Below are 20,970 nucleotides of genomic sequence, written 5' to 3' on the forward strand. Positions count from 1 at the left end.
ATATATGTTCTTAAATATATATAAAAAAGAGTTGTTTCAGTCTGCCCGAGTTGGAATTTTAATTGTTTCAATTAACCCAGTTAATCCACTAAATGTTAAAGTCCTACTAATTATCATGGGTGGCAGCCAACGAATGCATTCTTACCAGTTCAAGGATTTAACATGTGCAACCAGATTTTCTCAACTCTCTGCTCCCCCAGTGTGTGCAACTTGCGCTCTCCTCAGATCTGCTCTGGATTACTGTTGCTGGAATCTCCAGAACAGGTTTAGAGAGCATGTTTGAGGACATGGTGGAAAAGTTTACCCATGTAAAACCTTGCACTGATGTGATTCTTACTCAACACTATATTGGATACAACCACAATTCCACAGCTATGTCTTTGGTTACTTTTATGCAGTTGAGCGTGGTGTAAATACACTGGAGAAAAAGGGATACCTCAATGAATTCTCATGTCCACATTCTCTTCTAGAAGCTGTGCTTATATTCCATTATGTTATACAGTCGTACCTTAGATTTCAAATGCCTTGGTACTTGGACCGTTTTGGCTCCTGAAACCCGGAAGGGAGTGTTCCGGTTTGCAAACGTTCTTTGGAACCTGAATGCCCGACATGGGCTTCCACGGCTTCTGATTGGCTGCAGGAGCTTCCTGCAGCCAATCAGAAGCTGCACTTTGGTTTCCGAACATTCTGGAAGCTGAACGGACTTCCAGAACGGATTCTGTTTGACTTCCAAGGTACGACTGTATTCAGTTTCTCATTTCTAGTTATGAATTGGTACTTGCCCAGAAAACATACAGGAATGGCAACAAGCAGAGTTCAGGCCCGTTGATGTTCAGTGAGGCTTACTCCCAAGTATGTGGTTGCAGGATTGCAGCTTAAGTGCAGGTTAAATTGCACATCCTGTAAGGACAACCTAACACGTGTGCATAGCCCTTCTGGATTAGGTCCTTCGTTGTGCAAAAAGATGCTGAGGAGGGGGAAACCTGTATCAGGTATCAGTTGAATGGAAGGGAGATCTATATTAGAACTGACAACCTGTGTGAGGAGAGGTCACTGAAGCCAGAAAGCTTGGTGCTGCTTCTACTCCAAACAGATGATCGGCATTGTCAGAGACAATAATATTCAGTGGGGGAAAGAGGAGCAGATCCTAGTGCAAAGCCTGCTCCTCCTGTACACAAGGCTATTTTAAAGGAGGTTGTCAAATTTACATGAAAAATCCAGATGTTAACTTGTTCAAAAACCCGGCAAGAGTAATAGCAACGTATTCATAATTTACCAACAATTATGTGAATTAAAAACACTCCTAGCAGCCTGCAGTTTCCTTATGGTGTTGAGAAGTAAACAAGCAACCAAATATTGTAGCATAATAGAATATTCCCCCCTTTTTAAAAAAAACACACATAAGGTGTTTTAAAGCAAATTTTAAAGCCAAATATGGGTATAAACATAACTTCTCACATACAAGAAATAAAATGGGCCTACGAAACTGAGTGGTGCTGGGTTTCAACGTTGTTTTAATTCACACTTGTAGCTTCTTTTTCAGGAAAAAAAAAATCTTTTCCCTCCCCCTTTGTTTCAGATGCCACATGACAGTTTTTTATTTCTTTCATTCACTGCTACTATCACTTCCATCATCAAAATCAATATCATCAGAAGCATCATCATCAGATAAGTCGAATTCATGGAACCCCAATGACATGTTGACTTTCTTCCCTTTTTTCATAGAGGTGGTTTTGGAAGAATTCTTTTTGGCTTGCATATTTATCTGCATCCCAGAATGCAGGACGGGTCCTGCTTCGTTCATAGGAAAGATATCCCCAAAGCCCTTCATCATCAAGGCCTTCAGACTTGGGTTCACACCAGCTACCTCCCCGTTACTTGTTGCTGTGATCTGACATGACATCTCTGCACTGTTTGATTCCTCTGTTTTAGATTCAAAGTAAGACTCCTCAGACATTCTTGCAGCAAAAGGGAAGCAAAACTAGTAGGGAAAAAAAAGGAAAGGAAGGATAGAGGAGAAAAAAAGGAAAGTTAGGACCAATTTAAAAACCAGGCAAAAGACACCAGCAGATTAGTGAGCAATAAACAGAAAGTAAAATTATTAGTGAGTCTAAATATAAACAGCCAATTAAGAATTTCTTTCTGAAAATACTTGGCTATTTATTTTTAGACCATGAAGATAGAATAACCACCACCAATGAGTATGCAAGGCACCATAGGCAGATTGAGCTTTCACGTTGAAAATTATAACTTTGCATGGCATGAGGTAAAATATTTTGTAGAAGTGTCTATCCTGAAAACAGTTTTATCAAAGCCAAAGGAAAAACCCAAACAAACCTCAATTTTTGTTCCGTTTTGAAAAACAAATAGCAAATTGATTTAAAATGTTTGTTTACTATTCCAAAGGCTGATGCTGGAATAAATATTCCTGAAGTTCCCAAAGTAAAGGTGCCTGTAGATTACAGTTCCTTTTGTGTCTATATTCACACTAGTATAAAAAAAAAAGGTACCGCTATCAAAATACTCATACCCTTCACTGCTAACAAACTGCTTCTGTAATGGTTAGGTTTTTGCTGGAAAATGGAAATCGATAAATGTACATTGGAGCCTTGCTATGGTGGCATATCCATGCTGCAATGTACACAAAGAGTTCCTGAGAGTGCACATTTCCCAGTTTCCCCCTGTGCCATAGTTATGACTCTGCTCCACATTACAATGGCCCTCTGGCAGCCAGGGCAAACTGCCTCTGCAAGGTAAGTGGTCCATGCCATGTATCTATAATGTGGTTTGAACTGACAGTTTCCATGTCCCTATCAGCAGCCGCTAGGAGTACCTGAAAGTGGCTTGCAGACTGTTTCTACACAATGGGAGCGATAAACATGGCTAACAACTCTGTATGTGACATCTCTCTGAAGCATGGACCACTCACCAGAGTGAGCTATTTGGAGTGGCCAGACAAGATCTCACATTGGGAAGCGAGTGGGGAAAGCTCACAAGAAATTTGCCGTGGAGACAAAGGGCTGAATTCTAATGTTATCCATGTGGCAGGAGGACATCAATAAATCCTAGCTTCCTGGTAGCTTGCGAGCATGTTATCATATGTGCAGAGGAAAAAATATGCAGTTGCTGCATGCGCTCACTATAGCTGCACCACGCATAAAAGGATGTTTGCATGCTGTGCTCAAGCCAACACAAATCTTGAGTTTCACACTAAACTATGTAAGATTTCATTACTTCCACTCCACCGGAATTTATTTTAACCTTTCTTTTGTGCGTATGTGTGTGTGTAAAAATACACTTGGCAAGAGATCTTTGGATGAAAGAAAGAAACTCTGACATAATGCAGGTTTTAGGTAATATGGACATTCTCAAGTCACATTCCGTGGATGTGTTAGGTTCCCCATAACGTACCTGACATCCCGAAAACCATAGTTGGCAAGAACGTGACTAATTCCCAGTGAATGGGCTGACCTGCTTCTTAATACAGCCAGCCAGCCTCCTATGTCTCAGCCTGACAATGCAAGCAAAGAATGTATGTTCAGAGGGCATGCTACCTAGTACAGTGGTACCTTGGTTTACGAACTTAATCCATTCCAGAAGTCTGTTCTTAAACCAAAGCATTCTTAAACCAAGGCATGCTTTCCCATAGCAGCCGGGAACTCAATTTACAAATAGAACACACTCAACAGGAAGTGGAACATGTTCTTATTCCAAGGCAAAGTTCACAAACCAAAGCATCTACTTCCGGGTTTGCAGCGTTCTTAATCCAAGTTGTTCATAAACTAAGCTGTTCTTAAACCAAGGTACCACTGTATCTGGTTTCATTTTGACAAGTCCTTAAAAAAACATGTTGTGGTTCTGAGGGTCAGTGTGATATAGTGGTGTCAGGAATAGGACCAGAGAGTCCTGAATTTAAATCTTCACTCAGCCACAATGGCCTTGAGTCAATCACCAACTCTCAATCTACCTGATCTCACAATCTTGTGGATTTAAACTGGCAGAAGACACAACACACACTATTCTGGACAACTTGGGAGGGATGGGATAAAAATATGTTAAATAAGTAAAGGGGGAATTGAATTAAACTCTGGATATTACCTGGAGAGTGGGGGGGGGGGGCGATAGATGCAGGGAAAATATAATCGACTGTACACCAGAAACAAACAACACCAAAGTCAAAAGGTTAAATAAGGAATCTACTGTATTTTCCAGTAGATTTTTTAATTTAAGCTTCTTTTTCACCTTGACTTTTGTGTTGAGCAAACTAGGAGATTCTAAAGAAATGCCCTAAATGGGGACAAGGAATTACATTAGATGTGTATATCTAATGTCCAGAAGTCTGGGAACAACTCCTTGGTCTTTAATCTGAAGGCTTAATAGGCCAGATATTCATCCTGCACTTTTAGCAGTTATTAGCCTTGAAATGTTTGTATTTATTTTACTGTGCTCCCCGCCCCGCCCCCCATACCAATGCCCTTGATCAACTCCTTTGGTTCACTGTGAGTAGGCTTGAAATGTTACAGAATTTAGGGGCAAGGAACTAACATGGGCTGGTCAGCTGGTCATGTTTCTATTCTCCTACCAGAGCTAGGCATTACTGTGCTTTCTCAAAGAGTAAACACCAAGCTGGTCCCATGTCTCAGAATGGTTAAGGTTGGGATTTGAAACAGACAGGGATTTGAACTTTGCTCGTGCAGTTGTTGGAATCGTGGTTCTTTACCTAGACTTACAATGCTGAAAGGAAGCATAGCAAGGGGAGGAACAGAGAATATGTTCCTTGTACACTGATTCTAGAATAGTCCTGACAACTTCACTGCAAATGTTCTTGTGTAAGAGGTTTTCGGACCATGGGGAACCGGGCAGAGGGCCTTCTCAGTAGTAACACCCACCCTATGGAACACCCTCTCATCAGATGTCAAGGAAATAAACAACTGTCTGACTTTTAGAAGACATCTGAAGGCAACCCTGTTTACGGAAGTTTTTAATGCTTGATGTTTTATCGTGTTTTGAATATTATGTTTTGAGTCGCCCAGAGTGGCTAGGGAAACCCAGTCGGATGGGTGGGGTATTATTATTATTATTAATAATAATAATAATAAATTTTATTTATATCCCGCCCTCCCCAGCCGAAGCCGGGCTCAGGGCGGCTAACAACAATAAAACAGTACAAAAGTACAACATAAACAACATTCTAAAATCATTCATTATAAAAATTAATTAATTCAAGCCACTAGCAACCATTGGGCCAGAGCTCTGCGAAGATTGCCGAGGGAGGGAGTCAGGCTGTGCCCTGGCCAAAGGCCTGGTGGAACAGCTCTGTCTTGCAGGCCCTGCGGAAGGATGACAAGTCCCGCAGGGCCCTGGTCTCTTGTGACAGAGTGTTCCACCAGATCGGAGCCACAGCCGAAAAAGCCCTGGCTCTAGTTGAGGCCAGCCTAACTTCTCTGTGGCCTGGGACCTTCAAGATGTTTTTATTTGAAGACCGTAGGTTTCTCTGTGGGGCATACCAGGAGAGGCGGTCCCGTAGGTACGAGGGTCCTAGGCCATATAGGGCTTTAAAGGTTAAAACCAGCACCTTAAACCTGATCCTGTACTCCACCGGGAGCCAGTGCAGCTGGTATAGCACCGGGTGAATGTGATCTCGCAGCGAAGACCTCGTAAGGAGTCTCGCTGCAGCATTCTGCACCCGCTGGAGTTTCTGGGTCAGTCTCAAGGGCAGCCCCACGTAGAGCGAGTTACAATAATCCAGTCTGGAGGTGACCGTCGCGTGGATCACAGTGGCTAGGTCAGGGCGAGAGAGGTAAGGAGCCAACTGCTTAGCTTGGCGGAGATGGAAAAATGCCGACTTTGTTATAGCTGCAATCTGCGCCTCCATGGAAAGGGAGATGTCGAAGATTACACCCAAACTCTTAACGGACGGTGCTGGCACTAATTGCGCCCCCGCAAGAGATGGGAGTTGCCCCCCCAATCCCATATCGCCCCGTCCCAGCCACAGGACCTCTGTCTTCGAAGGATTTAGCTTCAACCGGCTCCCACGTAACCATCCAGCCACAGCTTCCAAACATCTGGTCAGTGTGTCTGGGGCCGAGTCAGGATGGCCACCCATCAACAGATAGAGTTGGGTGTCATCGGCATACTGATGGCAGCCCAGCCCAAAACTCCGGACAAGCTGGGCGAGGGGGCGCATAAAGATGTTAAAAAGCATCGGGGAGAGTATCGCGCCCTGAGGTACTCCACACACCAAGGAGTGGCGCGATGACAATTCCCCCCCAAGCGCCACCCTCTGTCCCCGACCAGAGAGAAACGAGCGCAGCCATTGAAGGACTGTGCCCTGGATCCCCACGTCGGTAAGGCGGTGGTCCAAAAGTTCGTGATCGACCATGTCAAAAGCTGCTGATAGATCTAGAAGAGTCAGCAGCCCCGACCCGCCTCGATCCAGCTGTCTACGAAGGTCATCTGTTAGGGCGACCAGAGCCGTCTCGGTCCCATGACCAGCGCGGAAGCCGGACTGGAATGGATCCAGAGCCAATGTTTCATCCAGAAACCCACCAAGCTGTTCAGCAACCGCTCTCTCAATCACCTTACCCAGGAACGGAAGATTCGAAACCGGGCGGTATTATTATTATTATTATTATTGCAACCCGAAGCCTGATTCACGCTTACAAACAGCATCTTGGATTTGGTATGCAATGCAACCAAGCACAGTCTGCTCCATGCGGCAATCAATTTGTCGCTGCAAAATGGAAAATAAAAGGAAGTGTGTGTATTTCCAGTGGCTTGGGGGGCGGGGAGTAGCAAGGAAAACACACACACACACGCACACACACACACACTGCTTTACATGAATGACTTGGTGCACTGAGCTTTCTGTAGTTGCATTATAAGTAGCCACTATTTGCATGTGTGAATCAGGCCTAAGAGGGAAGAGTTTCCATAATATAACCATAAAACTGTTCAATTTGTCCTCCTTTCAATTCCATGTCGATGTTGCCACAATGCTTGACAATGATACAGCAGGTGCTGTGCAGCTGCAGCTTAGCCCCCTTAAACTTGACAAGTCTCTGCTTAGCATGTGTCTCCATCTGCTTCCAATTCCTGACATAAGTTCTATGCACTAATTCTTGCATATTAATTAAGTATCCTTTTTTCCCCCACTCCCCCACCCCCACCCTCTTCAGATAGTTTCTTGCCCAAACTGACACAAAACTGAGTTCCGGAGCTAAAATTGCTGAACTACATTTGAAACAAAGCATGTTCCTGTTGAAGCGAATCTACTTATTTGAACTTCAGTCTTTTCCCACATAGGGTTGTCCTTGCTTCTGCAATGAAAAGCCAAGCATTTCTTTCTTTAAGAAAAACTCAGGGAGTTTTTCAGCCAGAGCTCAGTTCCGGCACCTCTCAGGTGGGCGCCGTTGCCATTCTAAGAGAACGAGGGAGGTGTTCGTGGCGAGTTCTGGCACCTCTTTTTCTAGAAAAACAGCACTGGATAAGCTTATATCCTGCTCTTTCCCAAGGAGATCAGAACGGGGAACCCTAAAAAAACAATAAGATATGAGCAAATTCACAGCACCCAAATTAGGTTGAAGAGCTAAAATGTTTGAGGAGAAAGGTTCAACTGCTCTCTGAAATGCATACGGCAAAGGAATCATAGAGATCTCTGGAGATGGAGGGGCCACCACACAAAAGGCCTTTTTATGCGGTGTCACAGTAAGAATTCCTAAAGGGAAAGTGAGAAGGGCCTCTGGAAGGCATTAGTCCTCAGTCAGGACTATATGGAAAAAGGTGGTCCTTCAGATAACCTGATCTCAAGCTGTTTTTAAAGCTTTATGGGACTAAATGAGCAACATCTGGAAGCAGGGAGCCAGTCCAGCTGTTACAAAAGGGGAGTACCATGAGTCCCCACATCGCACCCCACAAGAAGCCTAGCTTCAGGAGCCTGAACCAACTGTAGTTTATGAACAGCCTTCCAAGGCAGCCCCCTGTATTACAGTAATCAAGAAGTAAGTAACCAGTGCCCAGATTGTAATGCTATGGGTCACCCTTCGCAATCCTAGCACTTTTGAGTTTTATCGCGCTCTGTTAAATTCTAATTGTTCAGCACCCTGGACAATATAATCCAATGCCACTCCCTTTGCCCTGGCAGCCCATGTCTGAAAGACTTAAGAAGAATTCACGCCAGTAGTTGTGGTTACTCTTGTGGTGAGATAACTGGTGATGCCAGTTTTCAAGGTTCTATTAGGTTCTATCCTAGAGGGTCCCAATTAAAGCCCATGTTTTGGGGCCAAATTAGATGTGACATTAATTGTGTGAATGCAATCAAGCTGCACACCCTTGAGGCTGGGAGGTGGGAAAGAGAAGTTTAACTATTTGTCTCCCTGCCATGGTACCAACAAAAACTGCCCCTCAGAACCTGCTATTTGCATTTCATATGGTGATGGGAGCTTTCCATGAATTGTAGAGTGGATTATGCTTTGTTGGGGCCACCAGAGAGAGACAGAGTCTCATAGCCTTGTTTCACATAGTGGTTTGTTGTCCCTGCTCACACTCAGAGGAGGAGCGAAGTCAGATCCATTTGTGTGTTCAAGGCAAACCACGTGCTTCATGGTGACGTGAGAACAGAGCCACTGTGCTAGAAATTAGTGAATCTAATTTCCTTGCCCCCTCCAAGCCTCTCTATGGCGATGGGTTTCCAGTGCGCCATTTGTAGGACTGGACATGTTCCTTTTCAAAGGTGCCCTATCCTTTTGAAGACTCTATGGTCCTCACTTCCAGTCACTCTTTACTGCTCCAGACAATGGCGTAGCCCTTCATCCATATAGAGGTGCCAGGGAAGGACTTTCAGTAAATGCAGAAAAGGAACACCCTGCAAATCATTTCATAGCTTTATTTCTCCCTCATTGCAGTTTTACTATCCTAATACTTCTACTGCAGGCATAGGCAAACTCGGCCCTCCAGTTTTGTGACTACAACTCCCATCATCCCTGACCACTGGTCCTGTTAGCTAGGGATGATGGGAGTTGTAGTCCCAAAACATCTGGAAGGCTGAGTTTGCTTATGCCTGTTCTACTGCCATGAAGAAAGAATATAGACCTCTTGTCAACAACAGCAGCCATTTTCACAGGACAGCAGAGGACATTTGTCTCCTTTCTAATGTCAACGTATCTAGGATTTGTTTTTGTGTATAGAAGAGTTCTGAAGTTAAAATTCATAAGAAATAAAGCAAAATGGGGGGTGGAGACGGAGGCAAGTCAAGGAAACAGCAAGAGTTTTCATTATTCAAAAAAATCTGACAGATGCTCTTTCAGCTGCATGACAATCCATTTAAGAAGTTTGAAAGGCACTCTACTTTCTGCATTATCTTAAGTCTTCTCTGCCGACAGAATTGTCCCTACTTGTAAAAAAAGGAGAGTTGTATTAATGTCCTACAAAAAGGAGGTTTATGCTAAGCACAATGGGGCCTCGCCACAACACCTTCGCTCAGCAAAGCCAGCCGGTGAACAGTAGAAGCGATAAGCAAGTGCAGCATAAAAATCCTTGCTAGCCTTGCTTGCGGGAAGACTGGCTCATTAGGGCTATGTTTCATGCTGTGCACCATGTAGGTGATGGCCCATATCTTAGCTACTGGATCTTCGAAGACATTAAAGGGAGCCTACCGGCTGCCTACTGAGAACACAGAGAACCTTGCTTCTGGGGAAAAATCTGTGCTTCATCATTATATGCTACTACATGTTCACAGCTGGAATACACATGCAGCGTGATTCATATAGATGTCATTAAGCTGTGCCTCAGAAAGAAGGTGCAAAAACAGTGAACAGGCCAAAATAGGTACTAAAATTAAAGCGTGATTACAACCTGTGAGCTACAGGCAATCGTAGAAGGGCAACACATGGCAAAAGATGCAGAATCTATCAACGTTCGATCAAATCTATGTTGGGTGGGTTTTTCCCCCCTTTGGTGGTGGGGGAAGAAAGTCAATTAGCACCCACTGGGGTTTTCTTTGGGGGGCGGGGAGTAAAATGCAACACAATGGCATAATGCAAATAGGAAGGCCTGCAGCTTATTTACAAATGCCGCAAAATGCTCCGGTAATACTGTTCAATCATATACAGTATATATATATACATTTCTATGGTCTGTTGTCAGTCTTGCATTCTTTCCTTGGGCATTTGATTTCACTCCCTAATCAAGATCACGCAGAAAATGTTACCTGTGCTTTGCACTTTATTTATATATCGACTTTTATGGAACGTCTAATATGTCCAGCAGCAAAGATCCATTGCCCATATGCAAGCCTTGCTTTGGACTGTGCCTCCACCACTGCCATAGAGATTCCTCGACCTTCCTGCACCAGACTATTTTTAGGGCCTGGCTCTACTATATGCAGCAAATCTTATAGTAACGTAATTTCTGATTTTGCAAATGGAATCCAATCACCTTTTTTTTTAATAAAAAAATGTATATATGCAATTTTGCAGGCTGTTCATTATTCATTTATTCGTATTCTAAGAATATGTGACCCATAAAAACAGTCTGAAGGCAGCTATGCTAGCACACTACTAAAGCCAAGCAGATCGCAGCCTGGTCAGTGTCTTACGTGGACATCCCAGAAAGACTCCCAGTCAGATGCTCTGCGCCTCTTGGGAGGAAAAGTGGAATGTAAGTATAATAGAGAGTATTGGTAATCCTAAATATTGCTATGGTTGCCCATTTAAAATTGCAATTATTCCAAAATTTCGCTAGCAGGTGAATGAGTCCTGATGCCCACACAGGGCTACACTTTATGGAGGGGCATCAGCATTCACTTCAATGGAGGAAGTTGATCTGACCATGCATTTCGTTGCATGCCTGGGTATTCTCCTTCCTCCCACTGGGAGGAGAATATCTGTGCAAGAGCATATTAAAGCACACGCAGGGACTTGGAACCTTACGTTCCTAAATGGCCTCGGTCCAGTATACCTGAAGAAGCGTCTCCACCCCCATCGTTCTGCCCAGACACTGAGGTCCAGCTCCAAAGGCCTTCTGGCGGTTCCCTCGCTGCGAGAAGCCAAGTTACAGGGAACCAGGCAGAGGGCCTTCTCGGTAGTGGCACCCCCCCTGTGGAACGCCCTCCCGCCAGAAATCAAAGAGAAAAACAACTACCTGACTTTTAGAAGACATCTGAAGGCAGCCCTGTTTAGGGAAGCTTTTAATGTTTAATAGACCATTGTATTTTAATATTCTGTTGGAAGCCGCCCAGAGTGGCTGGGGAAACCCAGCCAGATGAGTGGGGTATAAATAATATATTACTATTATTATTTATTTATTTATTTATTTATTTATTTATTTATTTATTTTGGAATCGTAAGCATATATATCGGTGGCAGTGCAAATTGAAACAAAAATAGCAATAGTGGTCTGAAACTGAACGCTGTTTAAGGGCCCTCTGTACCAGGGCTTCCCACACACTGGTAGCGTGATCTACATGCAGCTGTGGGTTCCTCCCCCCTCCATTATTAGCCAAGAGTTAGCTAGAACAACCGCATTTATGGGCTTCATTTTTGTAACGCACTAGAAGGAATGTTCCAGGATGCACTTAACTATGCGGACTAGGACCCACGTACCTATGGGACCGCCTCTCCTGGTATGCCCCACAGAGGACCTTAAGGTCCACAAATGACAACACTTTGGAGGTCCCAAGTCGCAAGGTGGTTAGATTGGTCTCAACTAGGGCCAGGGCCTTTTCAGTACTGGCCTCAACTTGGTGAAACACTCTGTCACAAGAGACTAGGGCCCTGTGGGACTTGGCATCTTTCCACAGGGCCTGCAAGACAGAGCTGTTCCGCCTGGCCTTTGGTTTGGACTCAGTCTGTTTTCCTTCCCATTATAGCTTTGATCTATGGGCAACTTTTAAAATGAGGGTGCATTTTAAATTGCATTCTAACCTGTATTTTAAATTGCTTCCCCCCAATTATGTTTTTATTGTAATTTTACTGGTGTTAGCCGCACGGAGCCCGGCTCTGGCCAGGAAGGATGGGGTATAAATAAAAATTATTATTATTATTATTAGAGGCAACGGGCTATAGCCACACTTGTTTAAAATATCTGATGCCCCACTCTTCAGCAGAAAGTTAAGACACACTTTTGCTGGAGTTCAAAGAACTACAACTAGGGCTGGTTCCAAGGGAGCTTTGATTCTCAAACGGCAACAACCCTTGCTGTAGGACAAACCACATTTGAAAGCAAGGGGGGTTTCAAAAGGCAACAGAACATGGCAGTCTGGTGCTCAGGGGCAAGGGCAGGTCCAACTCAGCTGCTGCACCAACCTTCCTGCCATCTTTCCATCCTGATAAACACAGCAGTGCAGCTGTCGGAAAGCCAGGTGTGCAGCACCCAACCCACCTGCCGGTCACCCCTGCTGCTGTTCAAAGTGGAGGGCAGGAGAAGGAGGAGACCCCCACAATCCCACTTTGGTGAGCGCAGCCCGTTGAGGTCTTTGGGTCCAGCTTTTGTTGGGAGTATCCAAATTCTACTGCGATGTACGATAAAAGATTCAAAGCCTTGTATGTACTCACAGGTGTGTTGGACTGTTCGGTTAGTTTTTGCTCCCACATCTTCAGCCGCCTCTCCCGTTCTTTTAACTCCTGCTCCTTAAAGCTCAGGTCACGTTCCAGTTTCTTTAGCCTCTCTAACGTTGCCTCTATTTCACATCTGCAAGGAGACAATTTGTTAGGTCGCGTCTTTCTCCTGACAAGTACAAATTGTTCATGAAAAGTTTTCCACGTGAATATTAATTAAACGTGAAAGGGTGAAAAGTGCAGTACTAACTCAAGCAGGACATTTAATTACCACCAAGAGAGAGTTTTCTGAACCATAAACACAACAGAAAACATCCGCACTAGACAATAAAGCCCAGAAGGTATCAGGCTTTTTTTTTAAAAAAAAAAAGTAAAGGTGTTTAAAACCCCTAGGTTTTGATGATGTTGTTTGTAAACTACATTTTACTTCAGCTGAATGAAATAAAGTTGTGCCTTCAAATGCATCAGAACTCCTTGGATTTGAGATGCACCATTTCAGACTGTGGATGAGTAGTTTCATGTTGGGGAAAACGATATGCAAACAGAAAGCTAGCATATCAAGGAGAAAGATTTGCATGCTATGTGGTGCTTTTCTACTTGCGATGAGCTTTTAATACAGGCGAGCACTCAGAAACGTGATTCCACACACACACACCTCACCTGTGTACAGTATGCAGTGCAGCGGTCCATTTTACCACTTAATACTGTTTCAATTTCCTGGCCCCTAGCCATTTCCCCCCACTCCATTGCAAATACCTACATTGCAAACACTTCTCCACTTTAAAAGGAAAAGAGCTTTAAAAAAAAACCCCACACATTTCCAAGTAAAATAATATCACATAGATAGGCTTGGTTGCGTCCCTGTTTTTTTCCAGTTTTATATTTTGAGTTTTCCCATGTGGTATGCAGGCTGAGACCCTATCTTGAAAGACCTACATCGGCTCCCAGTACGTTTCTGAGCACAATTCAAAGTGTTGGTGCTAACCTTTAAAGCCCTAAATGGCCTCGTATACCTGAAGGAGCGTCTCCACCCCCATCGTCCTACCCGGACACTGAGGTCCAGTGCCGACGGCCTTCTGGCGCTTCCCTCACTGCGAGAAGCCAAGTTACAGGGAACCAGGCAGAGGGCCTTCCTGGTAGTGGCACCCGCCCTGTGGAACGCCCTGCCATCAGATGTGAAGGAAATAAACAACTACCTGATTTTTAGAAGACCTCTGAAGGCAGCCCTGTTTAGGGAAGCTTTTAATGTTTGATGGACTACTGTATTTTAATATTTTGTTGGAAGCCGCCCAGAGTGGCTGGGGAAACCTAGCCAGATGGGCGGGGTAGAAATAATAAAATTATTATTATTATTATTATTATTATTATTATTATTATTATTAATGAAGTGACGCTCACTTCTGGGTCCATGTGCTGGGGTAAAGTCCTGCTGAAACTATGGTAGTTGGACAAAACCCGTACAGATTTCAGATGGATTGGGGACACTGAATATTCAATATTTAAGCCCATATCAGTGTTTACTGAACATAAACACGCTGGTGTGCTGTGTGCTATAGCCACAATCCAGGTATCTTTCATGCAGTAATCTCCCTACCTCTTCACATGAAAGAAGGTCTCCCATTACACCAAACAGGTGAAGGTGACAATACTGTACTAATTTGTATGCCTGGCACTTTCTCCATGATCCCACTGCACCAAGGGCAACAAACTGCCCTGTGCCCTTTTTGCACATAGGGATCTAATCTGTAAAGGGATCTGGGCACAGAAGGCTGTTCCAACGGATGACATCACCCTCGCTGTGCCAGGGTGCTGCAGGTATCTGGAGCCAAACACTTTCCCTATTTAAACTGAACTGATATGGAAAGTTCCATCTGGTGCCATCTATTTAAAGCACACATGGTGAGCTGCTTCAACAGCCATAGTCAGCCCCAAATGGCAGAGTATACATTTGAAATAAATGAAAAATAAAAACCAATGATTAATTGTCAATCAGGTGTTGAGACCGAAAACAAAGGTATAGGAATCAAAAGGAATGGCAGCTTAAGGATGACTAGGCGAAGGGACTTTGTGGCTGAGTTTCTATGCATATTGACATAAGAATAAGTCCTGCTGTACTTACTTGCAAGTAAACATGCATAAAATTGTGCTGCAAAATAATTTTATGGGGGGGGGGAATCAAATAGCTCAAAAAGAAACTTTAACTTTCTTGAAAGAGAGTTTTTGTTTGTTAAGCAGCTTCACATAACGCCTTCAAAAAGAAAAGAAAATGTAAGCCTCCAGATTCATTATATCTAATCCTCATTTTCACTCTTTAGTATACCTGTCATGTACAACTAAGGCTATTCGTGGTTTCCCCCCCTGTTAAATAACTTTGACAAACTCCACTCATGAGTTTTTGAAACTCTGGAGATCCTTGTCTCTTCAGATGGCCATGCTAGCATCATTTCCCCCTGCGCCTTCCCCTACTTTTTTTTCAGATATCTTTCCTAACCAGCCATGACGCCCATTCACTGCCAAGCTCGTGTTGTGCCTGAATTATAAGCCCGGCACTGAAACGACCCATAACTGTCAACAGGAATAGCCTTGGCAAGAAAAGGCAAAAGAGCATGACATGCAACCCCAGTGTCGCCAAGTAAAATACATCAATCCGTTTAGTAATCTGTTATACGTCCCTGATCCAAATGTAATTCTAAGAACTTAACGTGGCATTGTGAGACACAGGACTGCTGTCCCTGTGCATTTCTTTGTCCCATCTTTGTAGTATCATCTGGGAAACAGAAGTGTGACGTGTTGTTGACACCGTACACGCTCCCCATCCATGCAGCCTACGCCATAAGGTTGAGATGGGGCAATAGGTAGCGTAATGATGTCATCCTGCACGTCTTAATCGGCGCAAGACATTATGCAGAAGAGGAGACCTAATTAAGTCCTAAATTGGCAGGTGCTGCACTGCAAGGCAACAGAATAGAGATGGAAGGGTCAAACTTGATGGAAACTTGGGGCAGGTCATTGTGGACCAGAATATAACCTGAAGAAGTGTAAATGCATCTTGAATTAATGAAGACACTTCATTCTCTTCAGGAATATACTGTGCAGTATATATATACATGTACACACACATTAGCACTCAGTCATATAGGTAAAGGTAAAAGGTAAAGGATCCCTGGATGGTTAAGTCCAGTCAAAGGTGACTATGGGGTTGCGGCGCTCATCTGAGGAAGTTGGCGTTTGTCCACAGTCAGCTTTCTGGGTCATGTGGCCAGCATGACTAAACCGCTTTGGGCTCAACAGAACACTGTGACGGAAACCAGAGCGCATGGAAACGCTGTTTACCTTCCCACCCCAGTGGTACTAATTTATCTACTTGAACTGGCGTGCTTTCGAACTGCTAGGTTGGCAGGAGCTGGGACAGAGCAACGGGAGCTCACCCTGTCGCAGGGTTTCGAACTGCCGACCTTCCAATTGGCAAGCCCAAGAGACTCGTTGGTTTAGACCACAGCGCCACCTGCGTCCTTTATCTTTACCTTCAGTCATATACTCATGGTGGTTTACAAAAAGAATAAAACAATTAATAAAACAAACTAATTCCTTTGCCATTTTACAACAACAACCTTGTAAAATAAACAATATAAACCCCATTATCAGTTGCAGAGTACAAAAGAAGAACACAAGTTATCTTTATTTGTATCGCTTAAATGCGTGCATCTATCCATTTTAAAACTTTATGAAGATGCTATCCAGTTTTAAGTAAATCACTGGCCTAGGAAAGTCTTGGAAACAACCGCTTTCCATATGTCAAAATCATACTGTGTATGTACTATAATTATCTCCCTTCATTAGGCAAAAACTTCTGTATAATAAAAGGTCAGACTCGGGGGGAAAACAGCTGCATTCTAAAAAAGAAAGAAAAAGCATAATAATAGAACAGTGTAATTAAATGGAAGGCTCCTGTACATTGCCCAGTTAATGAGTCTGTTACTCCACAAGTTTAGCGATCTGCATCTAACATTACTGAGAATGTGTATTCTGTTTATTTCGGTGGTTCTTGCAGATTAATGTGGCTTGTTTCTCCACAACTCAGATCACTCCACTATTGCAGTTCATTTTTATGTAGGCTAAAGGTGGAAATCTGTTTATGTAAGGCTAAAGGTGGAAATCTGTTTACTTGATACTGTACTTTTATATTATGCTCTGGCAAACGTATCAGCAATATCTCAAATAAAAGCAAAAATCCTTAAAAATATTATGAGCTTTCTTTCTACTTTAACAGGCATCTGATAACCAGGGACACTGTGCTTTTATATGCTTATAATTAGAAACTGTGCTTTTGTATATTTTTAAAATCCATGAACTGTTTTTGTTGCTATTAATGTTTTGCATATTATTATTATTATTATTATTATTATTATTATGTTGCTTTATTTATTTAAAAAATGGCTCAAAGCAAACTTATAAATATTAAATATGTTAATGTATCTGGAAGCTGCCCCACATTTCTTAGTGAGACTTTGGATAAAAATTGAAATAAAAGTGAAAAACCACTTTTACACAATGCCATTTTGATAGCATTTGCTTCCCCCCCCCATCAACAATAACAAGGGGGAAACTTTGCAATTTGGTTCTGATTCCTGACATTAATACAGTATGCTTATAAAGATCATATTGCCTTTCAATATCCCTGAGACCCAATGGTTAGAAACCACAAACTTCCATTTCAAAAGAACAGCTGCTTTTTTCACATATCTAGAATATTGTGTTGGCACTGTGGCATAAGCGGCTGTCTCTGTGACAGCATGAATTGCCATAGAAGACTTGAGCCTTGTTTGCATGGGACATTAAGTGAAACCATGTCTTAGGCAGAAGGAACAAGAACATGGGAACCCACAGAAAAAAACAACACATGGCTGCTTCACTTGTCCTCCAGTCTTCCTGCCGCTACACTGATTGCGAGTGAAGGCGCAATTTGGCAAAGTGCAAACCTGGGCACAAGGTTTGTCTCTGCCAAACAAGCCACAAGAGGTTTGCTGCCCTATGGTTTGGCATGCAACACTATGCCAAAGGTAAAGTAAAGGTGTTGCTGTGGTCTAAATAACCATGGCTGTTGTGGTTGTTGTTGTAAAATGGCAAATGAATTAGTTTGTTTTATTCTTTTTGTAAACCACCATGAGTATATGGTTGAAGGTAAAGGTAAAGGACGCAGGTGGTGCTGTGGTCAAAAACCAATGAGCCTCTTGGGCTTGCCAATCAGAAGGTCAGCAGTTCAAATCCCTGCGGCGGGGTGAGCTCCCGTTGCTCTGTCCCAGTTCCTGCCAACTCCTGCATGCCAGTGCAAGTAGATAAATAGGTACCACTGGGGTGGGAAGGTAAACAGCGTTCCAGTGTGCTCTGGCTTCCATCACAGTGTCCTGTTGCACCAGAAGCAGTTTAGACATGCTGGCCACATGACCTGGAAAGCTGTCTGTGGACAAACGCTGGCTCCCTCGGCCTGAAAGCGAGATAAGCGCTGCAACCCCATAGTCGCCTTTGACTGTACTTAATCGCCCAGGGGTCCTTTACCTTTTTACGTTTTACTATGCCATACCATAGTGAAACAGCAGCAGAATCAAGGGAGGAAATGAAGCGGTCTGCTTGCTGTCGCCAAGCTAGTTTGGGTTTCGTATTACATGTGAGCTGGGCCTAAGTAGAGCAGCAGCATCTACAAGCAATTCAGATACATCATAAGGACACTTCAGTAACTATGGTACCTGGTACATTGGCTTGATCCTGCACATCTGACAGCAGAAAAACAGTAATTACGTGTATCAAAACGAGACTAGCTTGCCTCACCTACCAAAACCTAAGACACAATTTTTTTATTTTTTATTTTCATCTCAACTAGTCATTTCTGCATATTCCAGAAGTCTGGCATGCAGTGAAAACTACGTACTGTCAACATCTTCCAATGCTTCAAATCAGTTCTGCTGCTTTAACAGCATTTGCTAAGTTTCTGAAACCTATACGTGCTATTTGCATGTTTTTGCATTCAGATGTGTGCTGATAATGCACTTCTGGCAGTTTGCAAATATTTCCCTGTTTATGCAACAGGAAAGAGGAGCAGAGGATGCATTGCTTCATCTTGAAAAGCTAAATATGAATGGAACTCAAAAGGCTGCAAATCCAAAGCGCATTTCTTAAGTAGTAAGTGCCGCTGAAATCGGCGGGAATTGGTACTTCCAAGTGAGCATGTTTGGGATTAGGCTGAAAAGTATGTTTCATAGGAAGCTTTGAGTGTTATCCAAAGTTCTGTGATGCAGTTTCCGTTTTTCAACAGAAGATGGCGCAAAGCATTCTAACTCTCCCCAAATGCTGGTTACTGCCGTGCTCTGCTGATTCAGTGGGAGAATAATGTCTGTTCTGAAAGAGGCTATTTATATTCTGACCATGTGACTTGGCTCAAACTTCCGATCTTGTGCTCACTTTTTCCACCCATGCAATAAAATTCTCTTGTTATCAGTCCACTTCTAAAGTTCTCTTGAGTTTAGGATGTTTTGTTTTGATACACCCTGTTTCTATAAATCTTTTATTTTTTAAAAAACCCTTTACATCTTTAAACCACTCTATACAATTCCCGTGTATTTTTCTCTGCTCTCTCTCTCTCTCTCTTTTAGAGAGAGGCGGGCCCATAACAATTTAGTACGTTATTAAATTGTGCTCCGCATTAATCTGGAGAACGGCCAAAGGTTCTTAATTTAGACTACTGCAAAGATCCCTGGGTCACAATCCTTCTGCTTGCACAGCTCTCCGTTCAAAAGGCCTTCAAAGCACACTAAGCAGGCCTGCTTTAATGTTTTATCTGTAAGACGGATATAACGACGTTCTCAAAAGGTACACAGAGGCTGCCTTGTGCACATTCACTCCCATAAAAATACCACCGAACACAGCAGGGCTTCTGAGAATCACGCAGCGAGGGAGACTTTTAGCACCTATGAATGCCGTTAATTCTGGACCCAAAGTGGAAAGTGTCAATGAGTTTGAGCTTAGTCGTCACTTGCACCGAGATCCATGGAACCACCGCAGAAACAAGAAGCATGCTGGGTTTACTGAGAGTCAAGTCAAGTCAAACATCAGGTGCTTGATAAACCAACAAATTTGTCTGCTTATTCTCAGTGGTGACCTTTCAAGAAGAACAGTGAAAAATGAAAGAGTGCTGGAATAGAGAGTGCATGAAAAATGTCCAAATGCGAGATAAAAAAATGTTGCAATAAAATTCTGCTTCTGCACTTTAGAATTTAGTTTCAATTCAATTGCATCAGAAGTTTAGGACTCTGCGGTTTGCTATTCCTAGCCCTCTTTATGGAGACGGAGGCCTTTCTCATATGGACATAAATTTTAATGTTTAGTGTTTAATTTTACACACCATCTCCTGCCTCACCAAAAAAAGTACAGCCCTCATTAATAAGTACAATGGACCTTAAAAAGTGCTGAACTGTGAACTTGATGCACATTAACATCTTGCTTACTCTTCTGAATATAATCAGCCCATCCTCCAACCCTGATTATTTTGTAATTATTAGGTGGTGATGTCACAATCTGTATTGTGCAGAAAAGAACAGGGATCACTTAAGTCTTGTACACTGCTTAGAGATGACTGAAGTTAAGCGCTATATGAATTGTTTAAATAAATAAAATAATAAATTTAAATAAGTTGTGTTTAAGGGTAAGGACCTTAGAATGTCAAAAACACTTTGGGGGGGGGGGCAGACCAAGTAGTATCACGACAATAAAGACAAGAGCAAGACCAAATCTAATATCAAGGATGCAACAGTTTAGTGGTAGCATGTAGGTCTACTGACTTCCCCATTCTAAACATTCATGTTGCCAGCAAGAGTGCTTGCCATACTGTTGAACTGCACTGCATTTGTGATGGTGTGCGGGCATCACAAACCTGTTAGGCCGCCCCACTTTCCCCGATCTTTAGCACTGAATCGGAACAAACAACAATTGGGTTTTCTACGGAGTGCCATTTGTTTCAATTTAGCACTAGAGAGCAAGCTCTCTGTGAGAAAGTGGTGGAACAAGCAGAAAACAACTCAAACCGCAGCTTTTATGGCATGGGACAGCAGAAGTGGAGACGCGTCCTTAGTTGTAGTTGGTCTCGTTGAGTGTTTTGTATTGGATGCACCAAGGCCACGTCCAACGCAGAGTTCATTAGCGTGCCTATCTCTGTACAAAATTCTGACTCAACTCTTAGGTTTAGTAGACTAACAGTGCCACTGTGAAAACAGCCCCCAGTTAGAAACAACTTATTGTTAAAAATAAATAGAAACAACAACTTCTGATGAATGCAAATCAAACAAGGTTTCTCAACTTGAACTCAAGCAACTGGAAGAACTTTTTGTCATTTAAACGCACCACGTATGAAGTTTGTACTCAGGGG

At 43.1% G+C, this 20,970-nt stretch overlaps 1 protein-coding gene across 2 annotated transcripts in view; it reads right to left on the reverse strand.

Annotated features, from left to right (window-relative positions):
* Positions 1-1,379: 1,379 nt before the first annotated feature.
* The window catches only part of MAP3K20 (mitogen-activated protein kinase kinase kinase 20), a 65,324-nt gene continuing 45,733 nt past the window's right edge, over positions 1,380-20,970 (reverse strand). Inside the window, exons 11-13 of one of the 2 annotated variants that reach the window (XM_082198753.1) lie at positions 12,552-12,687; positions 10,595-10,636; positions 1,380-1,981 (exon numbers count right to left, since the gene is read on the reverse strand). In XM_082198753.1, the coding sequence (XP_082054879.1) occupies positions 1,607-1,981; positions 10,595-10,636; positions 12,552-12,687 (553 nt within the window). In that variant the 3' untranslated portion in view covers positions 1,380-1,606. The remainder of the gene's footprint in view (positions 1,982-10,594; positions 10,637-12,551; positions 12,688-20,970) is intronic. The other variant, XM_082198754.1, reaches the window with a different exon arrangement.

The sequence above is a fragment of the Podarcis vaucheri genome (assembly GCF_965113315.1).
Source record: "Podarcis vaucheri genome assembly, chromosome: 1".
Taxonomy (NCBI): Eukaryota; Metazoa; Chordata; class Lepidosauria; order Squamata; family Lacertidae; genus Podarcis; species Podarcis vaucheri.